The sequence below is a fragment of the Ipomoea nil genome, unplaced genomic scaffold (genome assembly GCF_001879475.1).
Source record: "Ipomoea nil cultivar Tokyo-kokei standard unplaced genomic scaffold, Asagao_1.1 scaffold2653, whole genome shotgun sequence".
Taxonomy (NCBI): Eukaryota; Viridiplantae; Streptophyta; class Magnoliopsida; order Solanales; family Convolvulaceae; genus Ipomoea; species Ipomoea nil.
Window position 1 is genome coordinate 1918552 of NW_017619081.1, and position 24021 is coordinate 1942572.

At 40.4% G+C, this 24021-nt stretch overlaps 1 protein-coding gene across 1 annotated transcript; it reads right to left on the reverse strand.

Moving 5' to 3' along the window:
• Window positions 1–11092: 11092 nt before the first annotated feature.
• Window positions 11093–13887, reverse strand: LOC109154713 (protein FAR1-RELATED SEQUENCE 5-like). The gene is made up of 4 exons (XM_019302446.1): window positions 13851–13887; window positions 12931–13222; window positions 12062–12472; window positions 11093–11930 (listed from the first exon to the last, which is right to left on the reverse strand). Exons 1-4 carry the CDS (start codon window positions 13885–13887, stop codon window positions 11093–11095), a joined length of 1578 nt encoding a protein of 525 aa, XP_019157991.1.
• Window positions 13888–24021: the final 10134 nt, after the last annotated feature.

The window sequence follows — 24021 nt, forward strand, 5'->3', positions numbered from 1 at the left end:
CGGTGGCAGTGGTGGGGGCGACGGTGGTGGTGGTGACGGTGACGGTTGACGATAACGGTTGTGGCAGTGGTGGTGGGGGCGGCGACGGTTGTGGCGGTGGTGGTGGTGGTGGCGGTGGTGCTGCAGGCGGTGGTGGTGGTGGCGGCAGCGGCGATGGTGGTGGCGGTGGTGGTGGTGGTGATGGTGGTGGTGACGGTGGTAGTGGTGGTGGTGGCGGTGGCAGTGGTGGGGGCGGCGATGGTGGTGTTGGTGGTGGCGGCGACGACGACGGTGGTGAAATAGGATAAATTTATATATAGAATAATAAAATTAGGTTAAAGAAAGGGGTAAAAAAGGAAATAGATTCTAAAATCTATTCCTGAGCGTTTAGTAATAGGTTAATACCAGGGGGGCCTAGTAATAGCTATTACCTTATTTGAGGTAATAGGCTATTACCAGGAATATTATTCCTGGTAATAGAAATGGTTACCAAACAACGGGATAGGCCTATTACTGCGAATGCTATGCCATTCTCGGCCTATTCCGTGAACCAAACGGGCCATTAGTCTTTTATCTATTCTAATATTATTTCTGTAGACTAGCTTAGTTATAACTCCTCCCTAACTCTTCTCACGGTAGACTTAGCCCTTCATGGTCCTCTGCTAAACACAATGCGTAAATTCTATTTTCTGTCAATTGTATGCCTTTGATACAATAGAAAAGAAATGACAATTACAGCACGTTTGGTTCACGAAATGAATTTTGAGGTAATAGGAATGATATTCCATAAGGAATGGAATAGGCAAGGAATAGAATAGGAATTGTATTCTATTGTTTGGTTCGCGGAAGGAATAGACTTTAGGAATTATATTACAGTGTTTGGTTGATTTAAGGAATAGAAATGAAATATGTTTTAAAAGACATAAATACCCTTATAAAAATATGTGATGGTGGCGATGGTGGTGGTAGTGGTGGCGGTGGTGGTGGTGGTGGTGGCGATGGTGGTGGCGGTGGTGGTGATGGTGGTGGTGGCGGTGGTGGTGGTGGTGTTGGGGTGGTAGTGGTAGTGGTGGTGGTGGCGGTGACAGTGGTGGGGGCGACGGTGGTGGTGGTAACGGTGACGGTTGTGGTGGGGGCGGCGACGGTTGTGGCGGCGGTGGTGCTGCTGGGTGGTGGTTCTGGCACTGGTGGTGGCGGTGGCGGTGGTGGTGCTGTGGTGGTAGTGGTGGTGGTGGCGGTGGCGGTGGCAGTGGTGGGGGCGGCGACGGTTATGGTGATGGTGGTGGTGGTGGCGGCAGCGATGGTGGTGGTGGCGGCGGCGGCGGTGATGGTGGTGGTGGCGACGACGGTGGTGAAATAGGATAAATTTATATATAGGATAAAAAAATTAGGTTAAAGAAAGGGGTAAAAAAGGAAATAGATTCTAAAATCTACTCCTGAGCGTTCAGTAATAGGCTAATACCAGGGGGTCCTAGTAATAGCTATTACCTTATTTGAGGTAATAGGCTATTACCGGGAATATTATTCCTAGTAATAGAAATGGTTACCAAACAAAGGAATAGGCCTATTACTGAGAATGCTATGCTATTCTCGGCCTATTCCGTGAACCAAACGGGGCATTATAATGTCTAACTGTATAACTCAGACCATTTGTGTCCTCTCACAGAATTTGGTGAAGGTTGTTTCGAGACTCCTCCAAAACTGTTAAAACCCAATCAAGCAAAATCTTGAACAATAGAGAACGCATTAGTGCATTGGTAATTATAATTTTATGGGCTGTTTGTTTTGCATTAGTGCATTGATAATTATAATTTTATGGGCTGTTTGGTTTGATAAATGTAGTTGTAATTTAATTACAACACAATTTTTTAGTCATCCGAATTACAGTGTTTGGTTGGAGAATATTGCAATTCTCTCCATTTGTGAAATTGGAATTACAGTATTTGGTTGGAGGAAAAAATTAAACTAAGGAAATAGACCATTTTTCCCTTGATTATTATTATTATTATTATTATTATTATTATTATTATTATTATTATTATTATTATTATTACATAAGGATATTTTAGTCTTTATATTAATTTTTTTTTTTCCGATTCCCAATAATTCTATTCTTGCTTACCAAATAATGTAATTTGAATTATTATTTTATTCTTATCTTATTCAGTTATTCTTTTCCTACTGAATTACAATTTATATCCCTTTCTAATTCATTCCTTCCTTCCAACCAAATGCTCTGTTAATATATTATAATTTGATAATATCATTATAATTCCATACTAACATCCGAAATTCAAATTGAGTTTTATATTTCTTATAAACCCGAATAATTATGGGTTTAAATATTTTTAATTAGGGTATATATCAAATATAAAGAGTTAATACCATCTGATGTCCTCGGAGTATAGTGGTTTTGCCACGTTGATCATCTGTGGTTCTTTGACTTTTAAATTTAATAATTCGTGGTCCAAGTTAACCACCCATGGTTCTTCAAGTTTTGAAATTTAACCAGTTGTGGTCCTCTTGATAGGATATGGGTGGTTAAAATTTAATAGTTGAAGGACCAAGGTTGGTTCACTTGGATCACGAATGGTTAAATTTGAAAGTCAAAAAATCATAGATGGTCAATTTGAAAGGTCAGGACTAAACGTGACAAAATCACTATATACTCAAAGAACCTCGGATGGTATTAACTCCGAATATAAATTATGGCGGGTAACAATGAAAATTCAGAAGGTACACATTTTCGTATCCTATGCAAGAAAAATATTTCGTCTAGTATATATATGACTCATCAAATCAAGATAGAATTATTCTACCACAGAATCTTTAGTATTTTTCAAGATGAAAACAGAAGATCATAAACACAAAAAGTTTATCATTAATCCATCATGTCATTTCCCAATTAATTGAGATAGTAGTTGAGTTGAGAATGATGATTTCATATATATATATATATATAGGGTTGAGTTCAAATGAGGACAACAATATATAGAGGACTGTGAGGACAAATAATGGGCACACAACAAATGAATACTAGGCACACAACTTAATACATAATGGCACACAAGAATAAATGTAAACATCAGATTTCGAACCCAGGCTCTATAAATTAACAAATCTAGCACGCGACATACAAACTGTGGCACACGACTACATTCGGCCATGCACACGACATACCACCTAATGGCACACACTACATCAGTCCTCACAGTCCTCTATAATATACTTGTCCTCATATATATATATATATATATATATATATATATATATATATATATATATATATATATATATATATATATATATATATATATATATATATATATATATATATATATATATATATACTTGCACTCGGGTGCGAACGGCTCGCCCAGGCGCGAAATAGGAATGGATTCTGTTCGTCCACGTGTCCAGATCTAATGGATGAGAAACACTGATTTTTAAAAAAAACGCGGTGGCATTTTCGTAAATAATTGAACATCGAAGTGCAAGTAAAATGTATTACAAGTGCATGTAAAATGTATTATAGGTGCAAGTAAAAATTTACACTGAGCATCAATACTTAGTTGCACTTATATTCTAAGTAGTTGCACCTATAGTTCTAAGTAGTTGCACAAATAGGTATAAGTAGTTGCATCTAGATGTATGAATGTTTGCGAGTGGTTTTCAGGAGTATTACTACCCGCTGAACTCAGATCAATGAATGTTAACAAGGCAAAATTACATGCACTCATAGGTGAAAGTAGTTGCACCTATAGTTATAAGTAGTTGCACCTATAGTTATAAATAGTTGCACATATAATTATAAGCACACCCAGGTGCATGAATGGTTGCGGAAAGTGAATGCTAACAAGGCAAAATTACATGCACTTATAGGTGAAAATAGGCGCACTTATAAGAGATTTTACTTGCACTTCGATGTTCAATTATTTACGAAAATGTCACCGCGTTTTTTTTTAAGTTATTAGATCTGGACACGTATCGCGCGCTGATTCGTTCGCATTTCTTTCCTGGGCACTTATTCGCACCTGAGTGCGTCCCTATATATATATATATATATATATATATATATATATATATATATATATATATATATATATATATATATATATAGAGAGAGAGAGAGAGAGAGAGAGAACTGTTCAGGTGTGAACCTTTGGTTAGGTGTGTACTTGTGAACCGATGCCATCCGTTCATCTTGGCATGATCAACGGACGCGGACGAGGGTGCACGGCCCAATATGGGCGTTTTCGTACTGGATCGGAGCCCATTGTAGATGAAGCTGTGTGGTTTAGTTCCTATGCGACTCAATCGCCCAGACCCCTTCTCAACCCCGCCTCTTTCGAGCTATGCCAACCCTTTCAAAATTCTAGCGTTCAGGCAGGTGATTCTGTTGCTCTTCGACTCAATCGCTCATAGTTCTTCTCAACCCGAGTGAGTTTGTTCCTCTTCGACTCAATCGCGCCAAGTGCTGCTCAACCCGCGTCGAGCTTCGAGCCCACATCTGAACCTCATCGGAATTCTAGCGCTCAGGCAGTCGGAACAGCTTGCATGGCCCGGTCTAGTGGGTGTAGTCGCTGGACGAAGCGTAGAAGGGTCGGCCATCAATTGTCGCCTTTGACCCCTCCGGCAGCCTCGCGAGCGTTCAAACGACGGACCCGTCGCCGGAGTTCCATCGTCCGTCTGAACGGCGGACATCACACCGGGTACGACCAGGCGGCGTCGGGGGTAGCGGCCAGGGTTACGGCACGAAATAGGGTGGCGCGGCGGTTGGGGCAGAAAGGTTAGTCTTTTAAATCTGTTTAAATTTTCCGGTGGGGCTTCGACGGTGTTGTAGGGATTTACAGAAATTTGCCTTTTTATTGCATCAATTACAGTGTGGGGAGGGGTTGTCTAGTGGTAAATTTGGCGTGCACTTAGTGTATAACATTAATGTTCGTAACTAAGCAACCTGTTGCTGCAGTGTATAGCATCTGTTCATGGCATCTAGTTAAAAATTTAAACCTTAGTCCACCCTTTTATATTTTCCCCCCTGAATGAGTCAATTAAATCAATGAAGGCAACATTTCATACAAATTGCTACTGTATATTTTGTCCACTGTGTTCAAATTGAATCATACTATGTAGTAAATCAATGTTGTAATGGTTGTGTACTAAGATTTCAGTTCTTTGGTTTGTTTTAGTTGTAATTTGGTTTCAATTTGATTTAGTTGTAGTAAGTGCACTTCAAATTTTGTTTGCTATTATTTTCATGTATTCTGAGTACACTTCAAAACAACAAGCAAACATTTTTAGCGGATGGAATGCCATTTAACAGACACTTAATGGCTGTGTATTTTTATCTTATAAGGTCAGTATAAAGAAATGCATGCTGTATATAATAAACAACAAGATCCTTCGTATGACGGGGCCTAAACCAGAGTTCAATGCATTTCTCAAATCTGTAGATTTGTTTGGATCTCTAATTTCCCATTACAATAGCAAAAAAGGAACTGCATTTCATGAACTTAATAAAATATAATAAAATCTTAAATCCATATAACAAAATGGCAGCTTTTTGCAATTTTGCATACCACTCCCGTTTCATGATTCACACAGGTCATGTTGATTCGAGAATGGAAACGAACACTTGGTGGCCTCTCTGGGTCAATTTCAATTTGGTTTAGTTCGAATAAGTGCTATTCAGATTTAGTTTGTTTTGATTTTCATGTATTCTAAGTACATTGTCATGAGCTTAATTGAATACATTGAGCTTAATCGCACTTCTTTAGGTTGGTGTAGGTGTAATTTGGGTTGATAGCAATAGTTCAATTTCAATTTGGGTTAGTTCTAATAAGTGCAATTCATCCTTAGGTGTTTTGATTTTCATGTATTCTAAGTACATTGTCATGAGCTTACTTGAATTTAGGTGTTTTTATTTAGTTTGTTTTAGTTGTAATTAGTGCACTTCAAATTTAGTTTTGTAGTTTGAATCATAACAATAGGTCATTTTCAATCTGGTTTAGGTTCATTTAATGAGCGTAGTTGAATTCATTGGACTTAGGTGCACTTATGTTATAGATTTACATTTACTAGAGCTTAATTGCATATATTTTTTGTGTATTATACGGGCAATTCAGCCCTGGAAAATGTATCTAGAATACATACAATGTTGTCTTATACAGTATTCCTTATATCTTGGTTTTTATATAATCTATTTGGAGCTCATGGGCGCTCATTGCTGTGCGCAGGCTATAATGACCAGCACCCAGTCCACCTAAGTGACGGGGACAGCGGGGAGGATGACGTTTTCTAGACTCCACCGTTGGTGTTGGGTGACGATGTGGAGATGGAGGCACCGCGTGTGCAGCGTTCAACTGCAGGCCAAATCAACACACGGGGGTCGCCGAAGTACCTTGCAGACCTTGTGGGATCTCTAACCCCCAGGCAAAGGGAGGATGTTATAGCGGTTGGCCTTGGTGGGTTGCTGGGATTTAAGATTACTGAGGTCCCGTTGCGGTTGGGGCATTGGCTGGTCACTAATTTTGACCCGAGTGAGATGCGGGTTGACTTGGGGAATGGTCGGTACATTCTTGTCACAAAGGAGGATGTCTCCGCCGTGTTTGGCCTACCGTGTGGGCCAATACCCATCGCTGAACGGGATAGCCAGGTGGTTAGCCCAGAGTTGCGGGACTGGCGGGACGCGGTGAAGCAACATAGGGGGAGGGTTACAGTTAAGGCGTTATGTGCGCGGATGCGGGAATTGACCGATGGTGGTTCGTGGTTCAAAATTCATTTTTGTGTTGTGGTGATGACCCTCCTCGTTGCGAGCACACCCAATGGATATGCGAACCAAAAAACTGTTCACGTCTTGAGTAGTGTGGATACGATTCAGGACCTCGACTGGTGTGGGTACTTGCTTCGCTCGTTGGTTACTACCCATCAGAGTTGGACTGAGGCGTCCTCTCGCATATTCACTGGCCCACTCCTGTTCCTAGCTGTAAGTTAATATTCGCTTTGGCTCCGTATCATTTCTGTGCTTTATCTTAGCTAACAATGTTGTGTATGTCTCTATTACAGCTCTTGTATTTAGACAGGGTCGTGGTGGGGGTGCGGGAGGTCCCAAGGGCAATCCCGGTGGTGGGGGGGTGGACCACGGATTTCATCAAGGCACGCGTGCAGAATGAGATTGAATCTGGGGGTTTTGGAAGGGGTCTGATTGATGTTTCTTTGTGTGCATTCCAGGCCAGTGCATCGTTGCGTGGTCGCGCTGAGAACGTGGTATGCTCTTCGATGGAGCTGTATTTTTCAAACATTTTTCTTTGGAATCTGTATGTTAACATTTCGGTGTTGTGCATGGTTTTAAGCAGGAGATCGCAGTGATCAGTGCTGAGTTGCGTTCGTTGACCACACGTGTTGGCGACTTGGTTTCTAAGCACTCGGATGAGGTGCAGGAGGATTGCAATTTCCAGAGGGTGGTGGATTCAATCAAACAGTTGGGGGATATTGTAAAGTTGCCATCAAAGGTAACTGAGCCAGCTCCTCAGCCGCCCGCTCTGTCGCCTTGTCGTGATGAAGCACCGTTAGTCTATGACGCAGACTTTATAAGAGAGTTGGACCAGGCTGAGTTGGCTGCAATCGGGGCTCTTGGTGTGTCCAATGTGGCCCAACAGCCGGCCACCACTGCACCACCTCCACAGGTATACTAATGCGTAATAGGCTATGCTTTTGAAATTTATAGAGGCTAACTTTTAGGCTAACAGTTGCAGGAACCTGTCACCGCAAGTGTTGTATCGCATCCTGCGGCAGACCGAATAGTTCCTGAGGCATCCGGGACTGATGGTGTGTTCGATGTGCCAAGTTTTAGCTTGGGGTTGACGCAAGATTGTGCGACACACAACCAGACGAGCAACACGGGTCAACTGCCGGTCACCAATGCACCACCCCCACAGGTATACTGATGCGAGTAGGCGTTGTTTTTGAAAGGTGTAGAGGTTAAATGTTGGGCTAACATTTGCAGGAACCTATCATCGCGAGTGGTGCATCTCATCCAGTGGCAGAGCGCACAGTTTCGGGGGCAGCAGCTCGGCACCACGTGCAGGTGCCAGTGGTTCAGCAGGGCCGGTCGCCGGGGATTTACTTCAGCACCACGTTAGGTTACCCATTTTCTCTGCTGCCGCACGTGTATGTTCTGTGGAGGTGGGTATTTAGGTGCCCCCAGGGTGGATGGTAAGTGGCATTAATGTAGTTGAGTCCGGGGTGGTGGTCTTATTTGTGAGTATAATTGTGGTTTATTCTGATTGTTGTTTTGATCCCGTAGCGATGAGGTGCTGTTCCAATATGTTGATTGGACTGTAAAGTGGGCACAATTCCAAACCCTAAAGGAGGGGTCGAATGTGTCCAGGGCTATTGTTGATGCCTGGTGCTATGTCATGAATGCCCGGGAGAAGGTGAGCACAACTAGCGACGTGACTCGGCTGTTTCTACCGACTAGCACAATGGTATACTACTATATTTCTTGCCTGTATACCGTATCTTATGCCTGTGCAATAGGTGAATGGTGTGCTGCATTGATTAGCGTTTGTAATATGCAGGTTGGGACCGTTGATTCAACATCAGCCAGCGAAGATTCGAGGATCGCTTGGTTTGCGAGGCACATGGAGGTGGAGTTGGGGAGGATGGGCCGCAGGCAGACCGACGATGTGGATTTGGTGATGTACCCTAGTTGCTAATATAATTGCAACAACACATAACCTCAATCCACTAATCTTCCTTTTTAATCCCAATGCAGTTTGTTTTTCCAATTTTCAACAAGGGCACCTATTACATGATGGCTATCAATTTCAAACATTCCCGATTTGACATCATTGACAGTTCGTCTGCGAAGAAGACTAACAAAGACATGTATGGGGGTGCTCCGGAGGACCTGGTATGTGGCTTTGTGCTTTTTAGTATGTTGTCATGCTGTGCAATTGAGGCTGCAGTAGTGTACCTAAAACTTTGAATATAGGGTGTACAATGTCTATGGGTGTTTGCTTTACTTGTAGGTTAGTAGAACTGTTAAAAACATCTGTAATTCAGGTCTGTAAAATCAGTCTTAAGGGGGCCATACATGTGATTGTATCGAGTATTATCTACGTAGGACACTAAATGAAAGCTTCTATATATTTGTGGGTTACTTTGAAGCCAAGTATCATGAACTACTAGTAGAATTGCTACTACCTTTTGGTGCCATTACGGTTTGCATGCCGCAAAATGCTGGAATTACTGTTATGTTTTGTTTGCAAGTCATATCTGATAGTTTTTTATATGCACTACAATGAATTGACAATCTTTGTTAGGTAGCACTAGATCGTGTGGTGTGGTACAGCTTGTTTCTTAGTTGTATTTATTTTCTTAAAGAGTAGAGACTGTTTTTTTTTTTTTTTTGGGTTGGGTTGGATACTGTGTAGTAATTGGAATTACTGTTATGTGACAAGTTTTGTTATGTAGCACTAGTTCTTGCGGTGCGGTACAGCTTGTTATTTAGTTGAATTTATTTTTTTAAACAGTAGGGAGTGTTTTTTTTTTTGGTTGGTTTGAATACTGTGTAGTAACTTGAACTCATGGACTAGTCCCATTATATGAACTACAACAAATTGAGAATTTTTTTAAGGTAGCACTAGATCTTGTGGTGTGGTCCAACACTTTATTTAATTGTATTTATTTATTAAAAGAAACAAGGAGTGGGGGCTTTGGAATTGAAAAGCATGCACACCACAATTTCGATACAGTACAGAGAGTATAAGAGAGGATAATATTCTGTGCACTTGCATAACACTCCATATTTTGGTATATGCTGAATTACATATTAATGGGATGGGTTATGCCCTCAATTTAAATTACTATAATCGGTATTAATGATCTCAGTGTGGTGCAGGTCATGTGCCTGGGAGCGTACCTGGACTCTAAGCAGCAGGGACTTCGCAGTGCATGCCTCCAAATGATGAAACCGAAGAGGATGCAGATGTCGTGGAGGGATACCACGTCAACATCGGAGTCGGGGGTCTTCACGATGCGGTCATACGCCGGGCAGGGGTGTGCGAGCTGGGATTCTGGCTTGGTGCGGGGGGATGTTATGCAACTACTGAACTTACGGAAGCGCTACATGCATAATATCATGCTCAGTGTGGTAAACACTCATACAAACAAGATTGCAGCACGCGTCGCGGGGTTTGAAGGTAAAAGGTTGGCAAATTTGCGTCGGTGATCGTACCGGGGGGCTGGAGTAAATACAGTTTTCCTACTAGGTTCCCTTTTTTTGTGTACAGCAGGTATTTAGTATCGCAGGCAGGGTATGCTTGGATGTTTTGATTAGGTTCCCTTTTTTGTGTACAGCAAGTATTTAGTATCGCAGGCAGGGTATGCTTGGATGTTTTGATTAAATTATCGTATTTGGTGTTAGACGTTGAATACTTAGCCGAGTAGTATGGTTGGGGCAGTGCGTCAGTGATCTGTAATTTTTTGCTAGAATTTATTGAGGAATAAGGTGGTTTTGCTAGTAATTATCAATTCCTTGTTGCTGTTTGCTATTTAGTGATCTGGACATTAACCAATGGCAGCGCACCACTAACAACCCAGAGGTGCACCACCAATAAACTCAATTATATACTTTCCAGAATGTTTCATAGCGTATATTACATAATTTGCTCAATTTTGAAAATTTCCCTCATTTAAAAAGGAAAGACAAACCGGGTATCAAATGCACATTATTATGCACTGCCAACCGGGTATCATATATCATATCTCTATATATATGTATCATGCTAGGGGGCCAACCTGTGATGGACACTATTATGCACCGCCATTCATTCAAATGCCTTTTTTAATAGACAAGCAGCACACTGCCATAATCTCTAAATTCAAAGTTGAAGGAGCTGTGAGTAATGCGGAGGGTGTACATAGTAAGAGGAAAAGGTGCATTATGTCATCATCTACCTCAGCTCAGATTTCATGCGTCATCATCCAACTAAGAGTTTAAAAATACCAATGCTATTTAAATGAGGAAAACGAATTACATACAGAACTTTGTAGCTAATCTAAAATGGAATTTAAAAAATTAAAAACAGACTCCAAATTTTCTAGCATGCTACTTTGATGGACAACTACGAGCGTTATGGCGGGCGTATTTGCCACAAATCCCGCACTTTCGGCCAGGTTTCACATTTTTCTCAATGGCTAACTCCCTACTGCTTTTAATGCGCTTCCCGGTGCCTTTGTTTTTTGCTTGGGCAGGGGCGTGGATTGTTATGGATTGTGGTGGCTCCACGCCACATAATGCCTGGATAGCAGCACGGTTACCCTTAACTGGGTTCACAGATATACCGTCACTAGCAAATTCTGCAGTAAGACCTTGAAGTACCGCCACCATCCGTGATTGTCGTTCGATGCTAGTACCTACTAACCCAACCCACGTGTTTATCTCAGTCCATAGTTGGGTTGTTGCGGGGGTGGGTCTATCACCGTCAGATGGGAGGCGCCTGCATGCACCACAGTTTAGGTGTTTGCACCAACGGCTCACAATGTATTCGGCCGGTAATTCTTCCAATTGGGCACCCCTGAAAACCACAAACATATGTCGGCATACTAGGCCCATTCTTTGGAACAACTTGCAGCTACATGACGTTCCAAGACCACCTACCTTGTATTGCACGGTCGAAATAATGGCGCACTCACCATCAATGTCGTAATAAGTGCTGTCCCCATCTTGTCGTACACCGACAACAGAGCAATAAAAACAAGCAGCTTCTATTTCTTTCTGTAACTCGTAAAAAATAGTGATCGTGAACAGCTGTGCAATATGTCGCTCGAGTGCTAAAGGTGTTTTAAACTCTGGCAGGTATCCCTCGCACTGTGCGTTCAATTTATCTTGCCGGTAGCGTTGTGTTCCCAACACGCTCTCGAATTGCATGTAGAACTCTACCAAACTAGAATGTGGGCGTGTGAATTTACCGTATACGCCATTCTCTGCTTCTGACCGGGATGTGGTACGCAACAAACCACGCATGGGCAAATCTGAAAAAAAAAAGCCGGGATCCAACTCTCCCGTTCCGCATACATTTTGCAAAACCATCGGTGGGTCGATAGATTGTATTCATCCATTAGTATTTGCCATTGCGCCTCAAACTCCACACGGTCGATTGTTTCGTTCCAAACGATAGCATTTAGTTTCTTGCGGAACTCGTTGTCCTTAGCTAACTCATTGCCGAGCTTTTCATTAACCTTTGTCATGATGTGCCACATACAGTAGCGATGGCGGCACTCGGGTAATACTCGTTCGATAGCAATTCGCATAGCGGGGTCCTGGTCGGTCACAACACACGCTGGCCTCTTTCCCATTGCACATATAAATTGCTTCAACAACCAGGTGTATGAGTCAGCATCTTCTTTAGTCAACAGACCGGCCCCGAAAGTGATGCATCGTTTGTGGTTGTCCACACCAGTGAACGGCACAAACACCATGCTGTACCTGCACCATATGAAGTGATGGGTGACGTGCCCAAAAAACGAATCACAATTAAAAAAAAAAAAAAAAAACAAACATAACAGTTAGAAATTTCCATTTGCAGTACTGTATTGTCATTGCAAACTATAAAGTATTCTATTTAATTAGCTAATAGTAGGTTGGCAGTTAGGTAATATATATTTGGATTGCAAACTATAAAGTGTTCTATTTAATTAGGTAATAGTAGGGTATGACAATTACTTCCTGCTATTCGTAATTATATTTGGGAAAACAACACACCTAGCATAAGCTATATAGTTCACAATGGCCTATACCAATTTGTGTAATTATACCAACACACCTAGCAGTGTGGCATTATTCTAGGAACACAAGTTTAATTCTTTGAATAATATGATCATATAAGGTGGGAACTAAATCACAGTACACATTGGGGGATTGAGAATCAAATTGCAGCACCGTACCTGTTCGTGCCGTAGGTTGCATCGAAAGATATGTTGTCGCCATAGCAAGAAAATTTTCGCCTGCTGAGGGGGTCAGCCCAGAATAGTCGTGATACCCGGTGCTCTTCATCCAGATCGTATTCAAAAAAGAACTCACTACAAGCTTCGTGCTTTGCCTTGAATGTTGCAATAATCATCTCGCCATCAGATACATCGACGTAAGTTTGGACGTCCCGTTTAAAATTGTGAAATTCTACGTCGGTTGCACCGATATTAGCATACGATCCGGTCGCCTCTTTGCAGAACCGCAATCCTGTTGAAGAACCGATGTTAGCCTTAACACAATTACTTAAAAAAGCTTGTTGGACCACATCGAGCTGTCGGTTAATTCGCATAAAAACTTTAGATGGCTCCGAGCATAGTTGGTGGGTGTGTCCCTCGACCAAAACTGCCACTTTGAACTCGCCGGTTTTTTTTTTTTGTAAAGCCGATCTTGGCTCCGCAATTAACTCTATTAGAAAGACGACGGCGCCGCTCCCGCTTTTCTATCCCACCTAGTGCCCGCTCATTACCGGGAGGTTTATTACCACCACCTTTCACCCCTTGCCGGCTACACACCAAATAGCGTGAGTAGATTTTTCCGGCTCGGTCGCGCTTCACGGAACTCTGGCGGACATCAAACCCGCAGATTCGAGCGTAGTTGATATAGCATTGGATACCTTCGTTGAGCGTTTTAAATACACGCCCCTGCGTCGGCTTGATGGTAGTGTTCACGGTGGGGGTCCATTGTTGTTGCCCGGTCGCTGTTAAACCAATAGCAACTTCTAGTTCGGGCGTGGGTTCCGGTATCGTCGCCACGCCTTCTGCACAATCACCGAACGGATGTTACGGGGGTAGAAAAACGCTGCGGTTGCGATGCATGGGAATTATTATTCACTAACCTGTTACGCCGCCGGCAGAGGGGTTGATTGTCGGCATCTTACGATGTTCACGCAGGGATGTTTTACGCAAGAGGTGTCCGAACCGCAGAAGTTGCAATATAATCGGGAATTGCAGTGTTAATCGCAATTCAAATACATACGGAATGGGGGGAGAAGGCTGGTTGCAATTGGACTCTGGTGTATCCCATGTTACGGGGTGCATGGGGTGATGTGTGAATGTTATCTTGGGCCTTAGGATTTAGTACATCAGCGCACCGGATTGGTCCACAAGTTCACATGTTAATAATGGTTCGCACCAGAAAAATAGCCTATATATATATATATATATATATATATAGGGAAGGGATCAGGTGCATTTGTTGCTTCCCATGCGGATGTGCGATGGATTAATGTGCGTGAGGTTTATACTTAATGTGCCTGAGATTTGTACTTAATGTGCGTCATGTTAATATGCGTGAGTTTTGTACTTAATGTGTCTGAGTATTCTGTTTAATGTGCGTGAGATTTATGCTTAATGTGCCTGAGTATTTCAGAATTACGAGCTCAGAAAGAAGCAGAACAGAAACTCACGCACATTAACGCCCAAGCTTCTTGTTACTTCTTCCTTCAATTTGGCCATGGATTCTGTGTTATCAGCTACCTTCAATGCAGTTGAATGTTTATATAAATAACGCACGCATAGTAAAATTTGCACAACAACAAAGTGTGGATTTCTATTGTATTATTCCCATAATTCTTAACCTCCATAGCTTGCCTCCGCATCGTCATCATCAGGGAGGGGGCAAATGGCTACTGGGGATGGGGAAGAAGCTGACATAATATTTTCTGCTGCATTTTACACATTCACGCACATTAAGTACAAATCTCATGCACATTAAACACAACACTCACGCACATTGAGTACAAATCTCACGCACATTAATCCACCGCACATCCGCACGGGAAGCAACAAATACACGAGAACCTTTCACTATATATATATATATATATATATATATATATATATATATATATATATATATATAGTCATTAGTAATGGAAACGTGCAGTTTTCTTTGTCGCGCTTGCAGTTAAGGTGTTAGGAGTACACCTTTGTTTGTTGAACATATAATATCTACATAAATGTGCAGTCCAATTATTAATTTAGATTTTTAATAGAGATAAAACACATACTTCAATTTAGTATGAGAGTCAAATCAATATTAAAGATTATTGGCTCAAATTTTTGTGTATAAAAAAAAAAAAGACTATAGTCCACATGTTCTTTTAAGACCCGTCAAAAGTAGATGGGTCACACATGTGATGAGACGTGTTGAGCATATAATATAATATATAAATATAAATGTGCAAGTCCAACTATCCGTTTCCATGTGCTAAAGATCATGGGATCAAATTTTCACGTCATCCGGTAAAAAGATACTACGGTCCACATGTTGCTTGGAGCTGATCAAAATTAAAGTAACCCTCTCACACACACGTGAGGAAGCGTGTTAAACATATAATTTCTGCTTTACCCGAGTGTTGCTTGGAGCCCTTAAAAACTAATCGGGACAGGCACACATGAGAAGGTGTGTTGAGCATATATATAATATAATAGTTAATTCTATTTTTGGTCCTAGATTTATAGGTGTCAATCTATTTTTAGTCATTTTTCAGAATATCCCCTTTGGTGCTAGTATTATTGTGGTATGACCATTTTTAGTACTCCATCAACAAAATCATTGAAATTCCGTAAAATACATGAGCATTTAGGTCTTCAATTATGAATCTTTTCAAGAAAATAAATTTTGTCAAATGACATGGTTCAAATTTTCGTGTTACCCAATAAAAAGAGACTATACGTTATGAGGAGGTGTGTTAAGTATATAATATATAAATGTACAGTCCAACTATCAAACTTAGAAACGGTAGAATACAAACAAATAGGAAGAAGAGGAAAAACTGATATATTATGTCTTGTGTGTAAACATCAATACAAGCACTTTATTTATAGTCTCATCAAGATATTGAAAATAAATACAAATGATAAAACAAAGAGACATGAGAAAACAAAGAGATGGAAAACAAAGGGATGGAAATCAAAGAGATACAGATGATTAATATCTTGAAAATATCAACGACTTTTATGCTTCAATTTTGTTAACGTAACCATAGATGCCAGCTAATTTCAACAACATTTGCATAGGTTTGTTCACAAAACAAAAATATATGCAAGCTAGTAGCCAAAAAAAATGAGAACATGATGATCAATATATGCACAAGAACTAGACATAATTACATCGAAACCAACGCCAAACGGAACAACAATCTTTCATCGAATGATCCTATATAAGCATGCATACAAGTGTACCCACCTCCTTCATATTCAATTCAAAGCAATTAAAGTCATTAACTCAGAATCATCTGATTTCTTTAGCCATGGCTCTTCGCCTCTCAGCCGTAGTGTTCATTGCTTGCTTCGCCATTTTCTTGGGTGCCGTCGCAGCACAATACGGCGGCGGCGACGGCGGCGATGGCGGCAACAACATGGGGCCCGCGCCGCCGCCTAGCCGGGCTTCAATCAACGCCTCTCCGGCGGCTGCGATCGGATTCCTTTCTTTGGTTGTGTCCTTCTTTGTGTTCAAGAGGGCTTAATTAATATTGATCCACAGATTCTCCGGCCACGCATAGGGCTTAATTAATATTGATCCACAGATTCTCCGGCCACGCATATATGTTCTGTTTTGATTCTCCCGTCGATCACTTCCTTGTATTGCAATCTACGTGCATATATATGTTACTATGTATGTACGTGCTTATGTATTTGTGTTATGTATTCTGACCTGTATTTCTTTCTTCTGTTTTGTTTTTTAAGGCCAAATTTTCATTAATAAAGATTTTGTGACGTCATAAAGGAAATTTGGAATCAAAGTCGATCTATATAGTCATGATAATTACGATATTTCCCTTAAGGTTGAGGTTCAACCTTTTGGAAGAATGATAATCACAATATTAATCCAAAACTTATGTCATACACAATTTCTTTAAAAGCAATTTGTTTCATCCCGATAATGCTAGGAACGTTGAAGAGTCAATTTCTTAGAATACAATGGTTTACCAACATATATATATATATATATATATATATATATATATATATATATTGTAGTTGGTTTAGTTGGCATATGGAAATTAGAAAGTGAATTTCTTAATCAACATGTGGTTAACCAGCGACAGTGTGGGAGCTACCTCTCAAAGTGAGGGCGGTTCCTTATGCGCAGTGAGCAAATGTCTAGCCTCTGTGGTTGAGTTGAGTTACCATAATTTACATCCTCCCAAATGCTCTGTCGGGTCGGAGTGTGGGGTCCCTTAGGGTTGGGGTTCAACCTTTGAAAGAATGAAAGGGTGAACGTGTGTGTGTGTATGTGATGTGCATGGAATTAGGAAACTAATGGCTAAATGTATGAGTGTGGTGCGATTATGGTGTTAATTTTGTGGGAAGGTGTTATAAATGAGTATTTGAAAGACGCATCGACGCTACAAGTCAACTTCAAAACAGGGAAGGATTGGTGTACTATCCGGAGAGTCTAGCTCCACTTTATTCAGTACAAGCTGTGTTAAAATTCAGGTTGGTTACAGTTTGTTTAATTGGATGAATTAGTTCAAACTGTATTGTATACTTTTTTCATAGAATTGTTTTTATAAGGTCAATGTATAAATAGGTGGTAGACCTAGTTTTGTGATTCATTAAGCTAGCCTTGTAATTGTAAAAATCGCGGGTTGATCTTTAGTGAAAAAGTTATTGGGCGTGCATATTAGGAGGTGTTCTCCAACTGCGTTAAAAAATTTAGCTGTGTACTTAATTATTTTGGCGCTTCATTTATTTTCAATTGGTATTAGAGCAGTGTCGCTCAATTTGCTAGCGAGATCCTAGGGATACTCGAGTATTGTTTTGTAGAATGGAAGAGGGTGCCTCGATTACAAGACCGCCGTTGTTGAAAGGAGTGAGTAACTATGCCTATTGGAAGGCTAGAATGAAGGCCTTTATAAAATCTCTAGTTGAAGAATGCTGGGATGCCGTGAAAAATGCTTGGACCCCACCAACGATGACAGTTGAAAACGAAGAGAAGAAAAAACCATTGGCTCAATGGACACCAGACGATAAGAAGCAAGCATCATCAACAAACAATAGAGCTATGAATGCAATTCATAGTGCTCTTGGAGAAGGTCAATTCTAGTTGATTTCAGCCACAAATATAGCAAAAGTTGTCTGGGATGACTTATGACTCACTATGAAGGAACAGGATCTGTCAAAGTCTCAAAGTTGCAATTGCTCATGACCAAGTATGATAGTTTAAGGATGGAAGAAACTGAGTTAGTCTCTGAGTTTAGTGCAAGGATAAAGAACCCTGCGAATAGCGCAAGGAACTTGGGTGAACCATTTGAAGAAGAAAAATTGGTTCGCAAAGTTCTGAGATCCCTGCCTTCGACGTTTAAGATGCAAGTTGTTGCTATCAAGTACTCAGCAGATCTAAAAACTCTAACTTTAGATGCTATAATGGAAAATTTGCAGACTTTTGAGTTAGAAATGGAAGAGGAAGACAGGTACCTAAACAAGGACAACAAGGGAGTTGCATTCAGCGCTGCGGTACCTACAGGAGCTGACTCAGATCTAGAAATGAATGAAGTCATGGCTATGCTGTCAAAGAAATTCGAAAAAATGCTAAAGAGAGCCAAGGGACAAGGTAAGAGGAAAACGAGCAACAAAGGAGATGGAACTGAAAGTATTCAGAAGCCAAAAGGTCTATGTCAAGATTTTAAACTCAACGGTATCCCGTGCCATTGTAACACCCCCGATTTCTACCACATTTTTAAAACTTAATTTCAAAGGTAAACATCTAATCATCAAAATAAACAACAGCCGAAACTTAATTAAAATCGGAGAGTTGTTATGCCACACCCATAAACCATGGGTGCACAGGCTAGCCAACAACAATCTAACAAAACAGTAACAATTCTATGGCTCACAGGCCAAGAAAGGATAAACGTCTAGCATGGGATCTATACTATCTAAGTCCACATCTAGCGCGCTCAGCATCTACTCAAAACCTGTAAAAGTCAAGGGATAACACCGGGTCAGCGAATAATGCTGGTAACCCATCAATACGCGTTAAATATCATAGTTTAGATAGATATGAACAAAACCATTTGAAACGGAATACCATATATATCATTTTAAAACCAAGGATGGGAGTCAACATCAAAGACCATCACACTCTCAACAAAAACGAGGATCATCAACCTCACAACATGGACCAGACCATAACCAACATAGACAATACAACTCAGGATGCATCCTACCATTCACAAGGTAAAACACATCACGACATGCTCATAAGCAAGGAAAACACATTCACGCAGTGACAACTACATGTCACAAGTTTCATAGTTCCAACCTTATGCTCTGTTCCAACCTTATGGCTACCCCCGGCCTTATTTCGGTTCCAACCATTACCTCCTAGTGCCACCCTGTACTTCTGAGTCCAACCTTTTACCTCCTGGGACCGTTGTCCCCCGTCGACACTCCTATTCACCGCCGATCTCTCAGTACACGAGGGTACCATTAAATATCATAAACATAAAACCGCCAATCTTGTGAGCAAAGCTCAAGTAACAAACCACCAATCTCTATTATAGTCACACAAGGTCATTATCATTACCAAGAAGACTAAAGCTCAACAATAGCCTCAATCAAGTATCAACAAAAGGGTACAACGATTTGCATACGATCACATCATAGGAATCAATCAAGAGATCACAATAAAGACATGAGACCATACTCAACAACAAAGGATTCCAATCCAATCACCAAATGATTGTCAACACAAGTTGCCAATCTCCATACGAAGGAACAAACCACACATACTAGCATATCAACATCAAACTAGATGCTCATCAAACGGGTAAACCAAAATTAGTTCCAAAGAACATTCAAGACTCATATTAGCCCAACGAATCACAAAGTTGGACCCTTAGCACGATTCAAGACACCAAATCCTACATGGATTCCTAACACACCGTTCTAGACATACGAAACATCAAGAAGACTCACAAATAGCCCATTAAAACAACAACGGGGGGTCAAAACATCAATATCCATAAGAAAGAATCACGGGGAACAAATCCCCGCCCGTCACCAATAATGTACCCTGCGGGTGGGGCCACGGGTGGACCTCCACCCGCGGTTCCGCCCGCGGGTACACACACCCACGAAGCCTGGTTCCCCGCGGGTGGGGCGGCGGGTAGGCCTCTGCCCGCCGTTCTGCCCGTGGGTACACTCCTGTACACCAAAATTTCCCTTCGGGGAAAATAAAAAACAAGGCCAAGTTCAAGTCCAAAACACCCAAAATCTCACACACAACAATAATATGACTTGAACCAAAGAAATAGTCAAGCAATGGCATTCAAGAACCCTAAGAACAAGCTCTAAACATGCATCACCACAAGATCATGCATCAAATCTCACAAATCAACACAAGAATCACAAGTAGAAGCCAAGAATCATCATATAAGTAAGAAAATAGGTTTTGTAAAGCATGGGTTACCTTTGTAGCCTAACAACTTCTTCTTTTCACCCTTAATAGCCTTTCTTAGAACTCCTCTTCTACACCAACTTCTTACACAAACCAAAACACAACAAAGATCCTAACTTTAGAAAAAGACACCTAAAAGAAGGTTAAAAACACCAAAAAGCTAAGAATCTTACCCTTTCCTATGCTCAAGAAGGAGAAAGTAGGAATCTTGGTAGGAAATCTTGCAAGGCTTGGAAGTCCAATTTCTTACTTGGAGAAGAAGCTAAATTATTTTAGAGAGAGGCTAGAGTGTTTGTGTTTTAGGTTGAAAGGATGAATGAAATGAGTGAGTCTTGCTAGGTTAGCTTGAATCACAATTCATAGGTGACAAGACATATTTACCCTTACTAATGTTGGAAAGACAAGGGAACAAGGGCACAACTCAAGAAGCACAAGGTACACCTTTTGACTTAAGTGACTAGTCAAAATCTAGTCCCTCGACTATCAAATTTCAGGATTTTTAGAAATGGATTAGCAAGGAAATTAGGATTAATTCTTCAATTAATCCTCGACTAGTGTTTGGATTTACGGGGTGTCACAGCTATGAATGTGGAGGCTATGGACACATTGCAGCGGATTGTGGAAAGAACAAAGATAAGAAATCCTACACACTTACCTGGAGTGATTTTGAAGATTCTGATAATGCTGAACATGTAGAACAACAAACAAGCAATTTTTTTGCATTCTATGGCAGCATGTTCCACCCCAATGATGTGGAAGAACGTGCAAACTATGAGAAGTTCTTCAAAATTGTAGAAGAAGCTGTGGAAGATAGTGAGGTAAGGAGGGGCTCAAATCAGATACAACCTACCACACCAGAAACACATGAGGCAGCTGAAGATATACAGACTGACGATGAGGATATCGACTTTACACATGAGGCAAATGAAGAGATACAGACTGACAATGAGGATATTGACCTATCTGAATCATATGGAGATATGTACAAGAACTGGTGTAAGGTAAGTAAGTTGAACAATGTGTTAATTAAGAATTTTGAATATTTAGAGTTAGAAAATTCAGTCCTAAAAACCACGGTAGAAAAACTTAAGACTGAATTGCATGCTAAACTCTCAAATGAGCAATACTTACAAAATGAATTGGAAAGCTTCAAAAAATGTGTGAGAATGTTGAACACAGGCACCAATAGTCTTAATGAAATTCTTCAGTCAGGAAGGCTTAAACATAACAAAGCAGGTCTAGGCTTCACAAGCGGGCAAAGAAATCAGACAAATGCATGGGTGCCAGAAAAAAGAGTCAAGGAGAAACACAGAAGTGAAAAGGCATGTGAACATTTTTTTTTAACAAAATCTGTTTCAGGTGTCACACGAAAGGACATGGTTGGAGGCATTGCAGGCAAAACAAACCCCAACAAGGTTTTTTTTTTTTTTTTTTTTTTTTTTTTTGAAAACAGAACGTCGTTGTGGTATGACTTACTAGTGATGCAGGGCTTTAAAAAGGGACAGTCTGAGCTTTATGAAGTCGAGTCAGCACTTATAATGGTCGATCACCGCCTTCTCACAGGATCACATTTTGATAACCTAGATGTGTCAGAATTTGCTGATCATGCAGGTCCATCATCAAATGCAAATGCTACAGAATTGGCTATTAAGTTCCTAGAAAAGGAGCTATGTCTGCTTCCTCATCAGCAAAAGGAATTGGTTGATCGGGAGGTTCACGCCCGAAGTCTTCTGTTAAAACTGAAGGGTTTTGGTACTGAAAATAGTGATGGGCCCAACCCTGTGTGTAATGATGACACTTCTTTTGGATCCGCGAGCTCTTCATCGAATCAAGTTCTATTGAGGTCACCGGTAATGTTTAACTTTCAGTAGTAGTGTTGTTCAATTTGCAAGTATTTCCTCTAGATCATACTGTTGATAATTTGTGGATAGTCTATCTTGTTAGCCTCACTCTAAACCAGATTAAAATGCCTATTGCTCATTTTTCTCCATTCTCACTACTCATATTAAACTTGAGCTTACTATGACACTATTGAACCTGTGCATACTATCCTGTTTACCTAGAAGAGGGCTACCCGGTGTCTCCTACGGTTCTAAAGAACCATAGAAAAGCTCGAGTGAAAGCTATCTAGTGTTAAGTGTTCCTTAAATTGGTTACCTGGAAGAGGGCTACCCGGTACTTAATATGCATCCACAAGGAACTGAGAAGAGTCCGGTGTGAAAGCTTTCCAGTGTTGACATACCTCTCATATACTCCCGTTGTGAACCTCTCCTATTTTAAATTCTATCTACGTCATATCAATTGCATGCTCTTAGTTGAAGTTTCTTGCATTGTTCAATACATGTTGCTATGGTTATGTTACCTTTGACTGCGGTCCACAATGCATTGTGATTCATGTATCAAATATACACTGCAGTTTCATTTCAACACAACTGAAGTATCATTTTGATATAACTACAGTTTCGTTGGACAATATACACTCAAATATGTGAAATTGTTATTCAGTTTCATTTTGTATAGACTGCAACTTCATTTCAACACAACTGCAGTTTCATTTCAATTCAATTGCAGTTTCATTTGATAATATAATAAAAATAATACGTGAGACAATGCCAGTTTAGATACATTATAGTGTTTACCGTTTTGGACCATGGTCCACAGTATAATTGCTGGGTTGCTAAATTATTGTGTGGACCACGGTCCACAGTATAATTGCTGGGTTGCTAAATTATTGTGTGGACCACGGTCCACACAATTGTGTGGACCATGAATATCAAGTACATTATTTTTGTACTAAAGGTTCATTATTTTTGTACTGAAGGTACATTATATAAAATAATGTACCCTTAGTATATTAAAAGTATACTTTCAAAAAATGTACCTTACGTACATAAATAATGTACCTTTAATATTTTAAAAATGTACTTTTTATTTATGGTCCACACAATTGTATGAACCATGGTCCATGTAATAATGGTTGTGCTGGGTCTGCCCCATAACAGGCTAGAATTTTGGTGGGGCTTCGTGGGCCAAAATTTTTTGTCCTAACCCATACATGCAAGTTGGTAAGCGGCAAATTATATCGTGCACTGCGGTGCATAATCGATTATGCAAAACGACGTCGTTTTGTTTAATGAAAAGAAACGGTATCCATTTCCCGCTGTTTCGTACCCTTCGGCAAAAAAGTAACTTTGTTATTCAGTTTCCTTTTGTATACACTGCAGGTTTGGTTCAATACAATTACAGTTTCATTTCGATATAACTACAGTTTCATTTGATATTTATAGACTCAAATATGTGAAAATGTTATTTAATTTTATTTTATATACACTATAGTTTTATTAAAACACAACTACATGATCATTTTGATATAATTACAGCGTCATTGTACAATATACACTCAAATATGTGAAATGTTATTCAATTTCATTTTATATACACAGCAGTTTCATTTCACCACAACTACAGTATCATTTTGATATAACTGTAGTTTCAATTGATAATATAAAAATAATATGTGAGGCAGTGTCGATTTAGATATACTGTAGTGTCAGTTGGTAATTAACATACAAAAAAATGCACACTCCGTTAAAACTAAC

Excerpts from the sequence above, each read along its gene's own strand:
- LOC109154713 (XM_019302446.1), bottom strand. The coding sequence starts at position 13,887 with ATGCCGACAATCAACCCCTCTGCCGGCGGCGTAACAG. Across the intron at positions 13,223-13,850 it reads CTCTGCCGGCGGCGTAACAG|GATTGCGGTTCTGCAAAGAG; the intron begins GTTAGTGAATAA and ends GTTCTTCAACAG. Across the intron at positions 11,931-12,061 it reads CACCGATGGTTTTGCAAAAT|TTTGGTAGAGTTCTACATGC; the intron begins GTATGCGGAACG and ends CCCACATTCTAG.